The sequence below is a fragment of the Larus michahellis genome, chromosome 11 (genome assembly GCF_964199755.1).
Source record: "Larus michahellis chromosome 11, bLarMic1.1, whole genome shotgun sequence".
In the NCBI taxonomy this organism is placed as follows: domain Eukaryota; kingdom Metazoa; phylum Chordata; class Aves; order Charadriiformes; family Laridae; genus Larus; species Larus michahellis.
In genome coordinates, this window is record NC_133906.1 from 14,671,904 (window position 1) to 14,690,137 (window position 18,234).

The following is an 18,234-nucleotide window of genomic DNA, read 5'->3' on the forward strand; positions in this document are numbered from 1 at the left end:
CTCGAAAAATCTCTTACATTATAAATTCGGTGAGGTAAGGATTCTCATTTTTCTGTATGACACCTGCGTACTTCCACGTGCAACTGTAGTATCTATTTATAGCAACTACAATAACTTTGAAAACTGTTGGCTCTTGCACTTTTTTGAGGGGGTTAAAACTCTGCTAGAAGCAATGGGCTTTTGTGTATCTTCAATGGAGGAAAATATTTGAGGGTTTGGCGTTTTCTTTTTTGGTTTTTTATTTTATTTTTTCTTTATGAGGTTTGATGATAAGAGATGGTACATCACATATATCATTTTTGTAGTGAAGACCTCTATCTGACCACTGATTTCCACAACAAATGGCAAATGCTTGTACAGAAATCTGTAAATGTCCCACTCACCAAACGGAATAAATTGTGACATTCGAATATTCTCACCCAAAAGCAAAAAGATAGTCTTTAGCAGACCAGAAATGAAACAAGCAGATTGTATCTCCAGAGACAGGAGAATATGTTTGGAAAAGCTTTTAAGTATCTCAAGAGCAAAGGGTTATTTGCAAACCAACGTGTCAGTCAGACATTTTGACATGAACATGCTGGTTCCATCAACACCTCTATAGTAAATATTTCAAGATAATCTTGTCCTGAAATAGAAAAACTAGCTACTTTATTTGAACGCCTCCGTCATTGTTGGGTGCCTGACAGCAAACTAAGGCTCAGCATGATCAAGCTGGTGGACCTGTATAATCCTGGGGCTGGGGGAGAATTCGGCTGGGCTCAGGGAGGTTTGCTGGTACAGCGTAAGCACTCTCAACCCCAGTTGCTGGTGAAATGCTTATCCAAGAGCTACCTGCCCATCTCCTGCCCTCAACACTCATGTGGCTCCACCTTTCCAAGAAGACTTCCCTAATTTGAAGGCGAACGCAGCCAACCCCTTCCCTGAGCCAACAGGGCACTTCGAGTCACGCGTTGCAGCAAGCGCCGTGAGTTGAAGCGAAAAGATTGTTAACTTTTAGAGAAGAATTAACATTTTTTTTCCCTCCTTTCATAGTCACAGCGCAGCAGCTCCCAGTCGTGTCCCCAACAGGGCATCCCTCCCCTTGGTGAGGTGTCAGCAAAGCTGCAGCCACAAGCCCCGGAGAAAGGGGAGGAGATCAGGTTCTCCCTGCTCTCGAACCAGGGCCAAGCAGCCAAACCACCCCCTGACTGTCTGCATTTTCTTTTATTTTCTCACACAGACAGAATGTTTCTGCTTTGCTCCTTGCCCTTGATGGAGCCTCCTGCAGAAACCACTGACATTAATCCTAGAAGCCATTCCGAGAGAGGGGGAAAGAGCGCTGTGAACCCAAACAAGAATGAGACCATCTGGCAAAAAGAAGCAAAGCCTGTTAAAAGCCCACTTCATCCTTCCTGCACCTCCAGCACAAGCTGTCAGTGGCATCTCAATAGGAACAAGTTTCATTAACAGCGCTGCACGCAGGGCTCAGTTTAATTTAGGCTTTTTTTTCCCCCCTTCAATATTGTTTCGTTTATTGTACTGAAGCTGGTGGGATTGCTTATGAAGTAAGGTATAATCCAGCTTGAGTAACAGCATCAGAGCCTGGACCATCCTCTCTAAAGCCCCAGCCCTCAATTACCCAAGCATCTGTTTGCAATTCAGCGTAGAGAGGGAATTAAGCAGCACTCAATGCAACAAGAAACTGGACAGAAATATGTAGATTCATTCATTCTTGCTGTGTTCAAAGCACCAAACCCTTCCTGCAATAGTCACGCTCTTGTCCCGCCTTTTGACACCATGGGTGAGTTGTTAGCACCACAGCTAGATCAACGGGGAGCTCTGGTAGAGCCCTTACTCGTTACCGCTATTAATATCAGGACCTGAGGAGCTGTACACGACCTTAGAATCATAGAATATCTCAAGCTGGGAGGGCCCCATAAGGATCATCGGGTCCAGCTCCCTGCTCCTCGCAGGACTACCTAAAGCATTACCAACCTTGCCATGAGGAAGAAGCACCATGTCATCCTGCATCCATCGCCGGATGGAAATCAAAGAAGGCCTAAAGGAGCTACAGTGCTTTTATTAAATAATATAAATGAATTAAATGAATTCAGTTCAGTGCAAAACTTCTAAGGATATTCAGCTTATGCAGAGCAGTTTCAAATATTTAAGACAAGCACTAGAATAATCATGAGTCCCCACGCAATATCACTCTGGTGCTGATGCTGAACCACCACTTCTAAACGGTGTGCCATCTCCAAACTATCCCAAAGTCTCCCTGGCATATTTTTAATCAGAAACCATCTCTGCTGCTGATATTTTCCCCTCTGGATCCTGCTCGGTGTACTGGCATGTTACAGAGAAATAAAGTGGGAAGTCCACCAGGAGGCCTGGTGGGCGCCATGATGGTCAGTTTCTTTTTCTTTTAATAGTTCTGATTAACCTTCATTAGGAAATCAATCACCTTACTCTTGGGAAAAGAGGCGTGTTAATGACTGTGCCAATTTAGTGAGTGTTTTAAGTTTTATATTGAATTTTATTTTTTGCATGGAGCATAAATAGTATCAAGGACTGACACGCTTCAGAGATACATCAGAGACCTTCAAGCATTAACAGAGCTCTGCTCTGAGCGCTCACTGTTGGGAATTACAATTGGTTTTAAGAGAAGTTAATTGCTGCTGTAAACATGAAAATGAATTGCCAGTACAGGGTTGGCTTTAGTCGCTCTGGGACTGGGATTCTGAGGAGAGGGGATGGGAGACCCTCTCCTGCTCTCAACTGCTATACACCAAATATGGCATCTGTGCATCTTCCACAGCCCTCAGAAGGGTTCGCGTGGCCTTTGATGGGTCCATAGCCATTGGACCCATACGGAGCATGTCGAGACTTGAAGAAGAAAGGATGACACATGGATACTGCAGAAGATGTACCAATCCCACAGTGATGCTCACTGGTCTGGGGACATTTTCAGCACTGGACACTTAAGCATTTCCTTTAGTTAGTTCTCCTAAGAAGAACTTAACTGGAGATCACCAAGATTAAGCAGCTGTGAGCTGGGAAACTTCTATATCTTTCTCAAACGGAGAAATATTTCTTCCCCATTCTGAGCCTCTCCCACCTCTCCTAAAACACGTCCTTGCCCAACACTGCAGCTCCACAGGCATTAGCAATTCCCATACAATGACTGCACATGTGTATAATTGGAAGGAGAAATGGCTAAGCAAGTAATTAGGCAAGCAAACTATTTACAGATATAAAATAACTACTTTTCAGACACCAAGTTCAACAAAGAAATGGGTATTAGCAGCACGCATGTAATTAATCTATTAACTACTGTTTTGGAGACGTATTTCTAAATCTGTATTTACTCAAGCACGTAGCAATCATTTGTATATTGCTCAGGAAAAGGTTAGGTGCTGTCAGGTAAAATTCATCATATTATAATCCCATAATTAGCAACATTTTTTCTTTTTATATATTTCTGTTACCACACAGTAACATTTAGGGGGATCGGTGTCTTTGTTTTCCAATGTTTTCCACTTGCACAATAACAGAAATGTACGTTGGGTTGAGGAAACAGATTTATTTTCCCCAGGGTTAGAGAAAAATCTCTGTGATTTCCAAGTTGGAGGTTATTTCGCTGAGCCCCACAAGACTGAAGACTATTTTTAGTCTTATAAACACATTATTACAGCTCAGAAGGATTAATATATAAGAGCTCACGATGTTGGAGACCCATACTCAAAGGAAAAAACTCAATTTCTGGAGGTTTTTTTTAATTAAATTAAAAAGGGTAGGTAAACACCCCTTAGCATCTCTGTTGCCTCGGTGCAGGAACTGCGGAGGACCCGCTACGGGCCAGCACCCCAGTTCACCTTGTCCTTAATACCCAGAGGGGCTCTGGAGCCCCTCCGGCCTCATCCCACCATGGCATCAGTGCGGATCCAGCACCCACGGGGGCAACCGGAGCCCACTGGACCAGCTACTCGGTTGCAGGATGCGGTGCAGCCCTATCGCTCCTCGGTCCCCAAGCAAGCAGCTGAAAGCGAAGGCGTGCGCTTTACGGGATCGCGCCGTCTCTCTCACCCTGGCAGCTTCTGTCTGAAAGGATCCCAACGCTCATTTTTGAACTTATTTTGCGCTTCTCCAGCTTTTGGCTGGCTGGAAGGCTGCCTCGCATGGCGCAGTCACACTACCCCCTGCTGGCTGCTCTTCCCGAAGCTGGGCAGCAGCAGGAAAAGCAGGGGAAAAGACATTATTTTAATACCTACAGTGATGATTATTTTTCTTCTGGGTATTACTTAGAGAAAAATTGTCCTCAGCGATGATGGTTTCACAGCACCATCAAGGTAAGCTTGATTGCCAGTTAAAATACCTTCCTCTGCCTCAACATTGAATTCTTTCTGTAATACAACTTCCATTGAAGGCGCTATCTGCTCACCCACAGCGGAGTCCCAGGCAGGGAGCAGGCAGTGCTCCGGGCAAGTGCCATGGAAGACAGCGGGATCCTCTTGTTCTCACAGCCACCACCTGCCCAGCAGCAGAACTTATCTCATTTGTACTGCCATAGCACTCATATTCACACTGAAATGAGAAGGGACAAGTCTAGGGATTTTCTGGGGTGGGGAGATAAAGAAACCGCCCAGTTCTTTGTCCTGGCTTTCTTTTAAAAATAAGCTCCATCTGCAAATCAGTCCCATGCAGACCAAGGGTGATGTGGAAAGATCAACCATGCTTCTGAGGCTCCCTCTGTTAACATGTGCGTCCACAGGTCACCAAAGGTGAACAAACGCACAATTCCCAGTGTCACCTCCCCACACAGGGCTCAAACCCCTGGAAGGATGGTCTGGAAGGACCATCTTCACTTTCTTCCAGGTAGGAGGGGAGATCCCAGACAGGCCCATCTGACAGCCATTCCTGCCAGTGAGCCTGCAGTAGGCTTTTTGGTCAAAGCCAACCACCATCTAAACACCTTCTCACAACCCACACAGCCACAGCAAACCACTTCAGATGCTGCCGCCTCCCCCAAAGTCACCACACTGTTACGAGTGAGCGCGCTGCAGCCACCGCTGTATAAAGTCACACATTTTAAATTCAGCTCCACATAATAACAAAGAAGCCAAGAGAAGGTTGCCTCTCCAAGTGCCCCAATACCACTAAGATAACATATCGCAGAGCCTTTTTGTCATTTTGTGACATGATCCATCCCAAACCCTCTGTACTCAGATAGGATCAAGGACACTTTTCCTTCTCTAGGGAGCAACTACTCAAATGCAGAGAATCTTTCCCATAAATGATACTGAAAATGTAACATTGCTGCTTGGGAGACTGTGGCTTAATTTCTGCATGATGCTGTTTTGCCCTTTACTTCCACCTCCTTTCCCCCCTCAAACGACGCAGAACATAATTCTCCTTTTCTGAACATCTGGCATTCCAGCTGTTGGAATTCATAGTCAGCACGCATTAGAAATGAAAACCTATTCTAGATTATCTGGTAGAATTTGTCAGCTAATACTGAAAGGACAATTTTTAGACACTTTGCACCTTTTTAAAGATAATCAGGTGTTCCTTGCCCCAGTGACTGCAGCTCAAGAACAGTCACCCTGTTACAATTTAATTTGGAAGCTTAACAGAACTAGTAAGAATAAGTTAACCTTAAAAGATACATCCTAAAGTGAGTCATCGCGGCTTGTTGTAATGCAGGACACTATGTCATGTAGGTACTTTTCAAAGTTGTATTCACTGTCCCCCGCTTGCAGAGGGGGCACAGTTATGTGGAGAGCAGAACCGTTTCCCCTCTGAGCAACAGTAAATAAATATAGGGACAAAATGGACCTCCATCTGTCATCCCAAGTCACCACGTGACACTGGAAGACGAAAGGCAGCAAGGTGCCAGCAAAAACATCCAACATAATTTCATTGCCTTGCTGAGAATCAGTATCAGCTTTGTGAACAACAAATGCAAGAGTCGCCTAATTAATGTAAGCTGAATTTGAAATATTTCAGCGTCTTCGGTACGCCTGTGAACCTGAACTTCAGCTCTTAACCCCACCAGCTTCCTTAAATAGCTTAATCGCATCCATTTCAACACTGTTTACAGAATAGGACAAAGTGATTAAATCTGGTTTCACTTAATCTTTAATAAGGCCTCAATGAGGGCACCTCAATAGGGATAACATGACCTTCGTATTTTCGCTTTAATAAAGATAGGAAATTGCCAAGATTAGTGATTTTCAGTATTAATAACTTAACAAGGCAATAGACCTTGTAATTAAAAATAAGTTTAAGGAGGCTGCTAAATTATTTTGATAATGATTTAGGGAACAATTAGAGAAAAGATCTCATTCTTCCCTTTCTAATTAGATATATTGGAAACAGTGAAGCTGAAAAGTTCTGATATTAACCATTTTTTATTACAGTGAGGACATTCATGTGCTCTGTATCAGAGAAGTTTAATAAAAACCATATAGGGACTCCTCTTTAAAGGACACTTGATTGTAAAAGAAAAGGTGTAAGAATGATGTTATTAGTTCTGCCGCGTTGTGGTGGCTGGGATATACAGCCTTGAAGATTACTGCTCTATCAGCCTTACACGAGGATTTAGCGCTCCCATAAAGCTGCTCAGCCTTACGGGAGCACAAAACACAGCTCCGGTTTGGATTCGGGACAGGAGAGGGGACCTGCATGGCCAAGCGGGTGCTGTGGCCTCAGGGGACCGTGCACACACCATCATGGACACGGGGCAGCACCCCTCCTTAGAGCCTCCCCAGCTCAGGGACTTCCCTCCAAGAAAACAACCACAAAAACCAACCCAAACCAAAAGAAACCTCAAATCCTCAGGCCAGCCTGGCCTCTCAGAAGCAAAAAACAACATTATTCTGAGACTGCAGCAACCAGTTGCTCACCTGGACTCTGCAATGCAAAATGCTCATTTGGACATCATTTTATGAAGCTAGCTTAATTACAGCTTTACGAGAAACAAAATTAACAGTCTGCTGCTACCAAAAGGGGAACATTCCCATCTCTACCCTAAACACTCCCATCACTTGCCTCGAGCCAGCTCTAGCACTGCTCTGGCTGTCAGGTAAACCAGCTCAGTGCCCCAGAATGACTGAAAATCAAACCAGGAAGAAAAAAGATGAAAAAAGAAAGAGGAATTGTTTTGCTGGGTTAGGAACCTGCTTACCTTCCCAAGCAGGGGACCATGGTATGGCGAGGAGAAGCCAGAGCCTCCTCTGGGGGAACCAGCAGCTCTCAGAAACCCAAGCCCACTGCTGGAGATACCTGCAGGACCATCCCACCACCACCTGCAACCTCCACCCTCCTGATGGCAGCTCAGCCTGGGAGGATCCGCTCCTCCCCTTGGAAGCAGGAGAACGTGCTCCTTCCCAGCTGAACACCTCTCTGTTCAGAAACCAAGCAGAGATTTCCCAAGCCTGAGTTACAGCTGTAAGAGCATCCCCCTCCTCCTTCTAATATTAGCAGTAGTTCTGCACTAGAGCCACAGAAATAGCCCTTTCTCTTATTTTTGTAGCATTTAAATTTATGTAAGAGCTATCACGTTTTTCATCTCCACCTTGCAAATTAATTTCCCGTAACTCAAACCACCCCGCTCAGATGAAGCTTTCTCTATTCACCCTGTATGCAACTGAGCAGCAGCCAAGGACAGTTGAGTTAGCTGAATAATACGCACCGGTGCTAAATGAAAATTAAACTATAAATATTTTAAAATACCTGATTTCCTGCATAGTAAAAGTGAAATGTATCATTTGTTTAAACTATCCTATTCATTCTTTCTTTCTTCATTTCATAAAACCCAACCACTAACGAGAACGTACATAAATAGAGCTTCAACTTTCATCTTGAGAAGTTTAATCAGAAAGCTCTTCAGGAATATTTTATTCCTTTTATCAGAATATTGATGGAAGCCATAATTCATCTTAATGTGAGAAAGTTTCCTTTCTTCAGTAAAGAAATTCATCAAGACATTTCTTGTTGGTAAGATCTGACATAAATCTGCTTGCTTTTTCCTTTATTTGATCTCAGCTCTTTATGAATTCTTGATGGCCTGCTCTTAATTTTCCACAAGCAAATTCAATTAAAGAAATTAAAAAACAGTAGTTCAGTCGTGATTACCTCATCAGCAAATGGCTCTTTTATTGCACAATGGATGACATATGCCCCACTCTCCTGGTGCTGGTGGAGCCCTTATAAAACCAGATCACGAGAAACCTTTCCCTCTTTATTGGCTCTATGAGGAAACGGCATTATCAGCTACCCAGCTCAATTCAGCACGGCACTGCCCCTGCTCAGGCAACCATCCAAGGGCTACTGCAAACGAAAAAATTTCCTTGGGAAAAAAAAAAAGTGTCGGAGTCATTGTGTGCATTTCAAATCTTTCATCTGTACAAGGGCACAGTCCCTGTTTTACAGTACCAAGATGACAGAAGGACACACGAGTGCGCTGGAAAAGGAATCCAGCACAGGCATTAGCCAGGGTAGAGGCAAAAATAGCTCACTATTTTCTAACTTTTTTTCCAGTACTATCTTGCCACAAGTGAAGGTGAGCAAGTACATGCCATGGTGCAGGGACTGGATGGCAAAACGCCTTTGGTAACAAGCTGATTATTTAGCATTCACCTCTTCAGGACACAAATAACTAGCACTGATTGGTACCGCGGCCTCTATGTTATGCTGGCATCATTAGCTGAATGCTGGAGCGGATCGGCAGCGGACAGATTTTAAGAACAGTGGTATTTCACAAACATCATTATCTAAATTAATTTGCTTCTGCTTTGGTATGACCAAACCTATCTCTTGGGGCAGCTCACTACAATCACTATCAACCTGATGGAGCAAGATTCACCCCGAGTACTTAAAATACACTAGCGTCCTAAAAGTGAATCCCTTTAGAAAATTCCCCAAATGAAACCCACTGTTTAGATAACTTCAAGGATTTCAAATTCATGTTAATTCCCTGTGAATTTAAAAACATTCAAATCAGCTGCCCTTAGTACCATCAGTAAAGAGGCTTACAAAAGTTATTTGTATAAATATTGAAAAGAATTTTGTTCTTACTTGTGAGATAAAGAGGATGTGCACAATAGCTAAAGCAAGCAAAGAGTAACTGCTCATCTTAAGTGCCTGGAGTGAAGCACTGGGAGCGAGGAAAAGCTGCACTCTGCTAGAGAAGACAACACGCGAGCCATGATTTCATGACCTCAACTACCAGTTCTCTAACTCAACATATTCCAGTACTGATATGACTATCAAGAGCAAAAGGCTCAAGATGTGATTTTCTCCTCTAAGGTAACCTCATGCAAGAGCATCTTCAGAGAAGCCAGCTAAATGGACATTTCAGAAGAGAATTTATTAACATTTGCAGTACAGCCAAAGTGAGTTGCAGTCCATTAGGCCTAAATACTCTTAGGTGCACCTAATGAATATTAAATCTGTGGGACATGTATTGTCACAGAACAGCTAAACATAAGAGCATTTTAAAATGCAATGACTGCAAAACAGGCTGTGAAGAAGCAAGTTTAGTAATTGAGTTGATGTTAAGCCTTTGACAGTTTCCCTCAAAAGCTCACAAAATGTAATCTTGCCATTAGCTGTGCGCATTCCTCCTCCAGCAAAAGTTACGGGGTTTTAAGAGAGTGGGTTTGTTGGAAGGAGTAGCTAAAAAGATGGAAATCTAATAAATTTCTCTCCCTACAGACAGTCGTTTCACAAGGATAAACAATTTGAGGGAGGGAGGGCAGGTGGGCAAGGAAACCCAAGATTTTTCCACCAATATATTAACATATAGTCTTAAAGAGGACATTGTTATTCACTCAGAAAGAAAAAAAAAATTTAGATTGGTTTGACTCAGCCAGAGCTCAGAGCTTTGGAAGACAGCCAAGATGGAATAAGGTAACACATCTATGAACTCCGGATATCCACAAAATATGACTTATTTTTACTAATTTAGGTTGACATTAATTTCCTGTATTTTTTAAACAGTACTCTAGCTATTATAGTCAGTCAGGTGGCTGCAAATGTAAAATCTGCCTTGACGGCCTCATTCACTGGATAGGTTGAAAAGAAAATAACATTTGAAGTGAAACTTGTAATGTGGATATCATTGTACCTCTGTGCTGTCGTGCACTTCAGTCCCTCATTCAGGGTTCTGCGTAAGGTACCAAGCTGAAAGGAAACCCAAGTGTCCTGCCAAGTCTGAACGAACTATTCTCTACTATCGAAAATCACTACATTTTATGAATGTCACTTAAGGAGAAAGCTACTGAACTTCTTGGAGGGAAAAACATCAGCCACCTCCCCCAATTCCAACCTTTAAGCATCCTAAAGTAGCTTTGCAAAGTAGCCCTTCCCTTTCGATCTTGACCACAGCAGCGTTATGCTTTAATGTGGGGACCTTCAGGTAAGAGTTTCAAGTATCTTCCATGAGAATTATTAATTATACAATTTAGGTAAAAAAAATTACTTGTTAAAGAACTTATTAATTCCTACAGATGAAAAGATTTCATTTAAGCCTTGCTATCTACGCTACATACCATTTAATAGCTGCATGAAACAAAACTCCACACTCCCTACGCACAGTGATTTTAATCAGTGACAGAAGATGGTTTTGAACTGGTTATCCAATCCCAAGCATAAGCAAGATCTTTTATCATCAGGTAGTGTATAAAAGCAGTGAAACAGCTAAGATAAAAAAACACAAGCTTATTACTGTCATTTATTTTAAAAACCTTATTCAAAATATTAAGTGATACAAGTCCAAATATGATAAAAATTACTGCAAGAAAAGAGGTTTGGGATATTTTGTTTGTGCTTTACTGCCTGTGGTTATGAAAAGAATGCATTTAACAGTAGGATTTAGAACTTTTAGCGCTTCATTCTTAAGACAGAATTATGCCTTCAAACTCCTCATGCCAACAGCTGTAAAGTTGAATTTTTCAAAATGTTACATAACTACTTGAATACCAAGTCATTAATTATGGGGTTCTGATCCACCATTATTTACACATTTAACAGTTTGAAAACTAAATCACGAACAGAATGTACAGAAAACTAAGATTTTATATTTTACAACTCATGAAAACATAAATAATGAAAGTACAAAAGACAAAGTAAAAAAAAAAACCCTACTGTACCAGTAACTTGATTTACATTAATGCGTAAATATTTGTCAAAAATTAGAGTGCGTTGCCCACAGACCGGCAGCCCCACACACCGTTACTTTCATCTGCCTGTTACCTGGGTCAGAATCAGAACAAAATAAATTATTCTTACATTTTCAGGCCTCTCCCATTTATAATGTAGCAAACCATGTAACTGTTTCCCAACCGTCTTAAAATTCAATAGAAAGCTTTGATGTATTGAAAGCCTGTCAACTATCTATATTTTAGTAAGATTATTCAACAAGGCTTATTTCCCATTCATTAATTACAAAGATAATGAAAGTCATAAATACCATTAGAGAAAAAAACCTGGACAGTCAAGAAGCTGCATACCTTCACAAAGATCTTGAACATTTTAAAGAAATACACGGTATATAACTTCTGAAATAAAATGGGTTATACATAATTATTTTGAAATTATTTACTGCATGAACACATACAGAAATTATGAAATTGCCATGCTAGCTATTCTGCCTAAAAAAGGATCAAATTATGCCACAAGAAAACAGAACCAAGAAAAAAACCCCAAGATGAAAGATTTCTGGCATCAGGGTTTAAGTATAGAAAAAAGTAATTATATTTTAAGTTTGTAATATAGTGGGATTTATGAGCCATACAAGTGATTAGCAAAGAGATCATTAATTTGATTTAGTGATGCCAAAGTCATTAATTTATTAGACCTAAAATATTTTATGCTTATTTTTTTGTATTACCACTGTTAAGACTGCTCCAGACAGAGGGGATGATGCTTAATAAATGGAGAGAGCACTAATTATTACACTCTGTATCTTTATAGTTGATATAGAACCTGACCAAAGTAGCAAACAGATGTATCATGCCCTTGATCTTCCATGAGATTTAATCTCAAAAACATTCAGGTCAAAGAGAGTACATCTCATTTCAGTACAAGCAGCATATTTAGAATACCTGAATATCATTACATGACTAGGCAGGCAAAGAGCAATAAGTTGAGCAAACTCAAATCACAGTGCTTTCAAAATATGTAGTCATTAGTTATTTTCAGGGAAGGCATTGCTTCATTAACATTTTGATCTAAACGATGATATTCTACTGTCCTAGAGCACAGGCTGTCCCTCCATCTTCGGCTCTGGACCAATAAGAAGATCTGAAAGAAAAAGCAGACAAATTACATAATGCTGTGAAGAAAGTTTTTGGTTTAGATAGAAAGCTTAACAGTTCTATTGATATCCCAGCTCTACCCCTTCATCCTGGCATTACTGTTGTTATAAAGCACGGCACTAGTAGTCAGCCATTTCCATACTGTCCTTACCACCAAGTCACTTGGTGGCAACCTCAGCTGCAGTTTGGCAAAAACAGGGCATTCAACTCATAGTTCTTTCAATAAAGGTATGTGTGTAGCTTCAGCAGTACAGCAGATACAGGCTATTAAACTATCCTCAGACGCTGACATGTGTTAGTTTACTTATCTTACCTGTTTTGGCATTTCACCCTTGTTAAAAATAATTGTATTACTGGTGCTGAAACAAAAGCAACAGAAGCAGCAATAGTGTAATTTGATAAATTGTTTCTGCATTACAGCTCAGTGCCCCCTTCAGCAGTATCAGCAAAGCAGCTAAAGAGGCTACATGATAAATCAAAGCACTCAAGTGATCAGATTTTTAAATGTCTATTATCTTCACCCTATTTAGCCTTGTATCTTACCGGCGTCATCTAAGAATCCACTTTACTAGACAGGGCAACTATACCACCAAAAGAGGAAGTGGGATGGTGTAAAGTGGGCACAGGGAAAGAAAAAGGAGAACCTAAGCCAACTTGACTGTTGTCTCATGCAAATACATGCCACTATTTATGTACTTAAAGTACTAGTGCATTTTCTGTTACCAAAATTATTTCTACATGTTAAAAAGTAGTATAGCTTCTGCATTACCCAAATGATACTACAAGCACTATTTTACTTATGTAGCAAAGACAAGATCTTTTTTATCACTTATTTGAACTTCCCTTGAAGTTAAATTTTCAAATGTAACACGGTCTTCAACATTTTCCCCCTATACTCAGCAAGGCACATTCCAGATATGCCATTGGACTGTAAAGCAGAAGTTTTTGAGCTTTTTTAGCTGCGTTCTTTCAGAGTCCCCCAAATACTCAACCAAATCAGTGCCCTCTACAAGGATTAACACTAAATTTTCCTCCTGTCTAAAAAACTAACCTATGATTTAATTGCAAACTTATGCATGCATCTGTACTGGGTCTGGCTGGCCTGGGGTTAATTTTCTATGCTAGTGATATATTTTGAAATAATACGAATCAGGCTACTTTTGAGATACAGAAAATTAGTTTGTCCTGAAGAAACAGTTACTTGAAAACACTAACTTTGAGCTTCTCTGTGTAAAACTGGAAAGAGTGTTAAACAATTTCCTAAAAGTTTGTAGTTAAACCCTCAGAGTATCTATGATATTAAGACCACCTTAAAGTGAATACTTATTACAAGGATTATCACAGTTACAAGAAGAACATTCCCACACCATTTGGGATTAAACCTTTCTCAATTTGCTGTTTATAATCCTGTGCAGAGACAAAATTAATCAATCAGCTTCACTCGACTTGGCTCAGGTGTCATTTATAGAGCTCACATTGTACACTGCCAGTGTCCATTACCGAATTGATCAATTACTGATATTACCAATTAACTGATTATCTAATCTAAAATATTTGATTCAAGTTCATTTTCATTGTGCAGAAAAAAATGACAGTAATGATCTGCATATTAGTATCACATAAAGACTAAACGGTCAAAGATTTCATTCTCCAAAAAGCTTCTCTTATTAAAAAAAAAAAAAAAAAACGTACAAGGCAACACAACTGCATTTTAATTGCTAAAGCTTTTCTCCCAACCTTTCACAGTATACCTACCTTCCTCTTATTGTGATAGGTGACATAAACAACGGCTACTAAGAAGGCAACTACAACCAGATGAAAAAAGAAATGGCTGTCTTCTTCTTCTTCTTCCAACCCTGTGACAGAAACATCTTTGATCTTCTCATCAAGGGTCTTGATCTCCTCATTGTAATTACTAATGGTGTCAGAGTCATCATCTTCTGGCATCTCTAGAAGGTCTGGGTTGTATCTGGAATTTGATGTCATTTCATAAGCACCATAGTCATCTCCATCTGAGTCCATAGTTTCTTTTATGAGGGGTGGTGAACTATTTAATGTGTCTTTCAAATCTGTTAGAAGATCCTCTTCCTCAATTTTAGTATCTTCAGAAGCATCAACATCCATTTGAGATACCGGACTAGCAGTCACCGCAGGAGAGAGAACATATGGTGGAGAATCACCTTTTGCTGTAGGTGGTTTTACTGCAGTCACCGAATTGATTTTAGCTGTTGTTGGGAATGCTTCTTTTTTTGTTGGGCTTGCCTCTTTTTTTGTTGGGCTTATACTCTGCGAGCTGTCTGTCAAATTTTGGGATCTACTTAGTGTTTCATTCTCACTTTTAGAAGAAATATTTTTCTGAAGCATCTCCACTTTCACAGAATCTGAAAAAAGGATGAGAAAATCAGTATTAAGCACAAGGCACTAACTTCTCCTGTGATACTGCAGATATAAATGAAAATTATTGCAAGGCATTTACTTTACAGACAAGAAATCATATGATGAATGGGGCATATTTCACACTGCACTTTCTAGAATTCATACACGGAAATACACACTCCTGTATTTTGGCAGTTTCAAAAGAGAAGTCTTGAGTGGGACAGGAATTAAAGCTTGGAAGCATGTGCTTTCTAGATTAGTATCAAAGTGTCCCTGAAAAATTTAGTATGCATATTTTCCAGACTTAGAACTTCAGAGACATGTCCTTCCTCCCTCCCTCTGTGGATTTATTATGTCTTGTAGAATCATACATGATTAGTATTTTCTCCATCATCAAACCTTTTCTCCCACAGAATTTGTTGAGGTCTACAGAGGAAGAAGTTCTCAGTAAAGCTTTTCCTGCAGTTAAAAGGTTTTAATCCTTCACCATTGTATATATTGCCAGCAAAAAATACAAACACGCCGAGATGTCTCCTTCAGCCAAGACACAAAGTCCCAGCACCTACTCCCAGGCGATCCTTTTTATTGAATTTGTAGACACAGAAATTCCAGCCTTATTTTAACTTGAACGAAACTACTGAACCACAGCTTAAAAAACAAAGCTGAAGAAAGGAATAATCTGACTGCATATACTCCTGTAGGAAAGCAAGTTGTCAGCAGCAAATTATTAAAATAAAGGAAGTCAGCAATAGTGCTATGTAACAGTGTACCCTTAGGCAAATTCATAATCTATCTAGTGCTAGGATGGCTTTGCAGAACGACATAAAAAACAAGGTGAGCACTAAAAACACATGCAGGGCCCATCATCCCTCTTCTCTATCCAAAGGAAGGTAAAAAAAGATGCAGAGGGAGTTTATAAATAGCCAATGGGTTTTTAATCCTAAGGAAAAGAGCAAAGAGCAAACTATTCATGTTTACAGCACATCACTTCCAAATTCAAATCAGGAGGCACCTTACCAATGAAGAACACATTTTAAACTTTCAATACACATCATAATTTAAATAGGGGAACCATACTTGACTTGTATTTTGGCATGCCAAACTATTTTTTAATTTTTTTATTTTAAAAAAGTAACAATACTTTCATTAAGCACTCCCAAGGAGCTCCCTGGTTCACTGGAAAGTTACAGATTCTAGAAACGAAGCTTTCAATCGACCGTTTGTGTCAAATTACTCATAAGTAAAATATTATACAGGGGACACTGAATCATGTTATTCATGAAATGTATATTTACAGAGGATCAGTTACAACAGACTTCTCCTTGTTTACTTGGTACGCTTTTCCATCATGAATTGCTCTTTAACCAGCTAAAACAGAGAAGACTCAACTAATCCCACATGAACTAGACACTACAGTGCCTCTCTGGTGAAGTTTCTAGTCAACTACTTTATATTTAACACACTTCTCACTGTTGAAGAAACTACTAGTCTGAATTATTGTATCAACAATAACTTTTTCCGTTCTTGTACAGGACAAGTTTAGGGAATTCTTATCTCCCCTCAGAAGTCAAAACAGCGAATTGCATAGGTGGAGATAAATGAGGAAAGGCAAGGCAGTTTCATATGTATAGCTATTTCACATATTATGAGTGAGGTACCCTCACCAAACAGACAATAAGTATTAGAGAGTATTAGTGAAATACAAACAAGCATAATTTTCTTATAGATCTACACTGCATGTATCTGTGCACTTCAAATGATTCTTAAACTCATTTTAACATGAAAGGTTTAGAAGGATATATGCTAAATGCAAGGGACTCCCACCAGCTAATGCTGCAGCTTCAGAGTGAGAAAGAATAATTTCCTGTTATTCCTAAAATAAGTGATTTTTTGTTTTAATAGGAGTAGCAAGCTTAGCAACTACACCACAACTGATTCATGATATCCACCCAAAACTATTTGACATTATAAACGGTGGTTGCAGTGTTCACAGTTACACGACACAGTCAGATGGTGTTAGACGTAGCACCTGGACTCCAGAGATGCCCCAGCTTCAGAAACAGACATTAATGTTCAACCATGGTGACAAACCTAGCAACAAAGTCCTCTGATTAAACACTGTACATTAAAAACATCTGACTGGGTCAAAATTCACTTCCTGTAAAAATTAATTTTTTGAAAGCAAGTTGTTCTATGATTTTTGAAGCTAGTAACTCTTGGTTTTCCCACATCCTGAACCTCTGCCTTCATTACTGCCCACCCACCAGACCAGGTGAGGGGCAACACAAATAGAGCTGGCTCGGATACACTGACGGACAAACAAAAAAGAAACTGCCAGCTCAAAACAGCCTCATTTCCTTCAACTCTTCACCGCCCAAGCGACGCTCCATCTAAAACAAAGGCGGGCCCCGCCGGCGGCCGCAGACACCTTTAGGCCCGAAAGCGCTGAAGACGAGCCCGGTGGAAGACCCCAGCCCCCAGCCCAAAGCCAGCCGCAGAGGTGCCGGCCCTCCCTCCGCCCCGCTCACCGGAGCCCTCCTGTCCACGGGCCGCCAGGGCCCAGCCGCAGAGCAGCAGGAGGCAGAGAGCGCGGCCGGCCGGAACTCCCCTCACGCCGGCGGCCGCCATCTTCCCGGGCACCACCCCCCATCGACGTGGCGACGGCACCACCCCCCGGCGCGAGGGGCGGGGGCAGGCGCGGCGCCTGCGCGGAAACCCTCGGCGGCGCCGGTGGAGCCGCCGCGCATGCGCACAGGCGGGAAGGCGGTGGGCGGCTGAGAAGGGAGCCCGGCGAGAAGGCGGGCGGCGTGGGGGCTCACAGGGCTCGGGAGGGAAAGGCCCGGCAAGCTGGAAACGCCTCCAGGCCCCTGACAGAAAAGAAGGGGTTTCCTTTGCGTTCCTTCAGGCCGAGGGTGAAGTTAGGGATTGGGCCCTCCTCACAGAGCCACAGCCCAGAGATGCTGTTCATCAGTGATAGGCGCATGACTAGGCTTTGGGCTTTACCGCTTACAAACGCTTTTTGCAGAATTTGAGAGATTTATGGAGAAAACGCTCTCTTGTTCTCAACCTAAGCGAGGTGATGCAAGCCCTGAGAGAAGCCTTGAAGCTGGGCTCGGGAGAACACATTCCAAAACACAGATCATGACAAAAACTAAGAACAAGGAGCCCAAAGGTTTAACAGCGACACAGAACACAAGCCCTGCACAACCTACAGGAACATAAATTAATTTTGAGCCTCTGCCAAGTTACTGCGAGCTGGCTGCATGTGATTTGCTTGGTGAATTCTAGCAGAGGATTACTTCCCACAGGAGTGTAAAGTGAAAACATTTGAGATAAGACCCACTAGGAAATACACGGGAACGGGCTGTGCTAAGAGGGATGGCAGCTGGCATTGTGCAATTTGCAGGCTGTGGCTGAGGCGGATATACCCGTCTCGCCATGTCGTTAACGCCATTGCCTCATCGGGCACATCCTCTTGGACCGCCGCCTCTTGCCATCTGCACACCATCCACACCCATCACTTACACAGGAAAAAAGAGCAAGTTTTAATGAAAAGCCA

The 18,234-nt window shown here is 41.5% G+C and overlaps 1 protein-coding gene across 1 annotated transcript; it reads right to left on the reverse strand.

Annotated features, from left to right (window-relative positions):
• Positions 1-10,686: 10,686 nt before the first annotated feature.
• Positions 10,687-17,353, reverse strand: C11H5orf15 (chromosome 11 C5orf15 homolog). Its single transcript, XM_074604268.1, has 3 exons — positions 17,204-17,353; positions 14,055-14,680; positions 10,687-12,285 (listed from the first exon to the last, which is right to left on the reverse strand). Exons 1-3 carry the CDS (start codon positions 17,301-17,303, stop codon positions 12,154-12,156), a joined length of 858 nt encoding a protein of 285 aa, XP_074460369.1. The 5' UTR covers positions 17,304-17,353; the 3' UTR covers positions 10,687-12,153.
• Between the last annotated feature and the right edge of the window lie 881 nt (positions 17,354-18,234).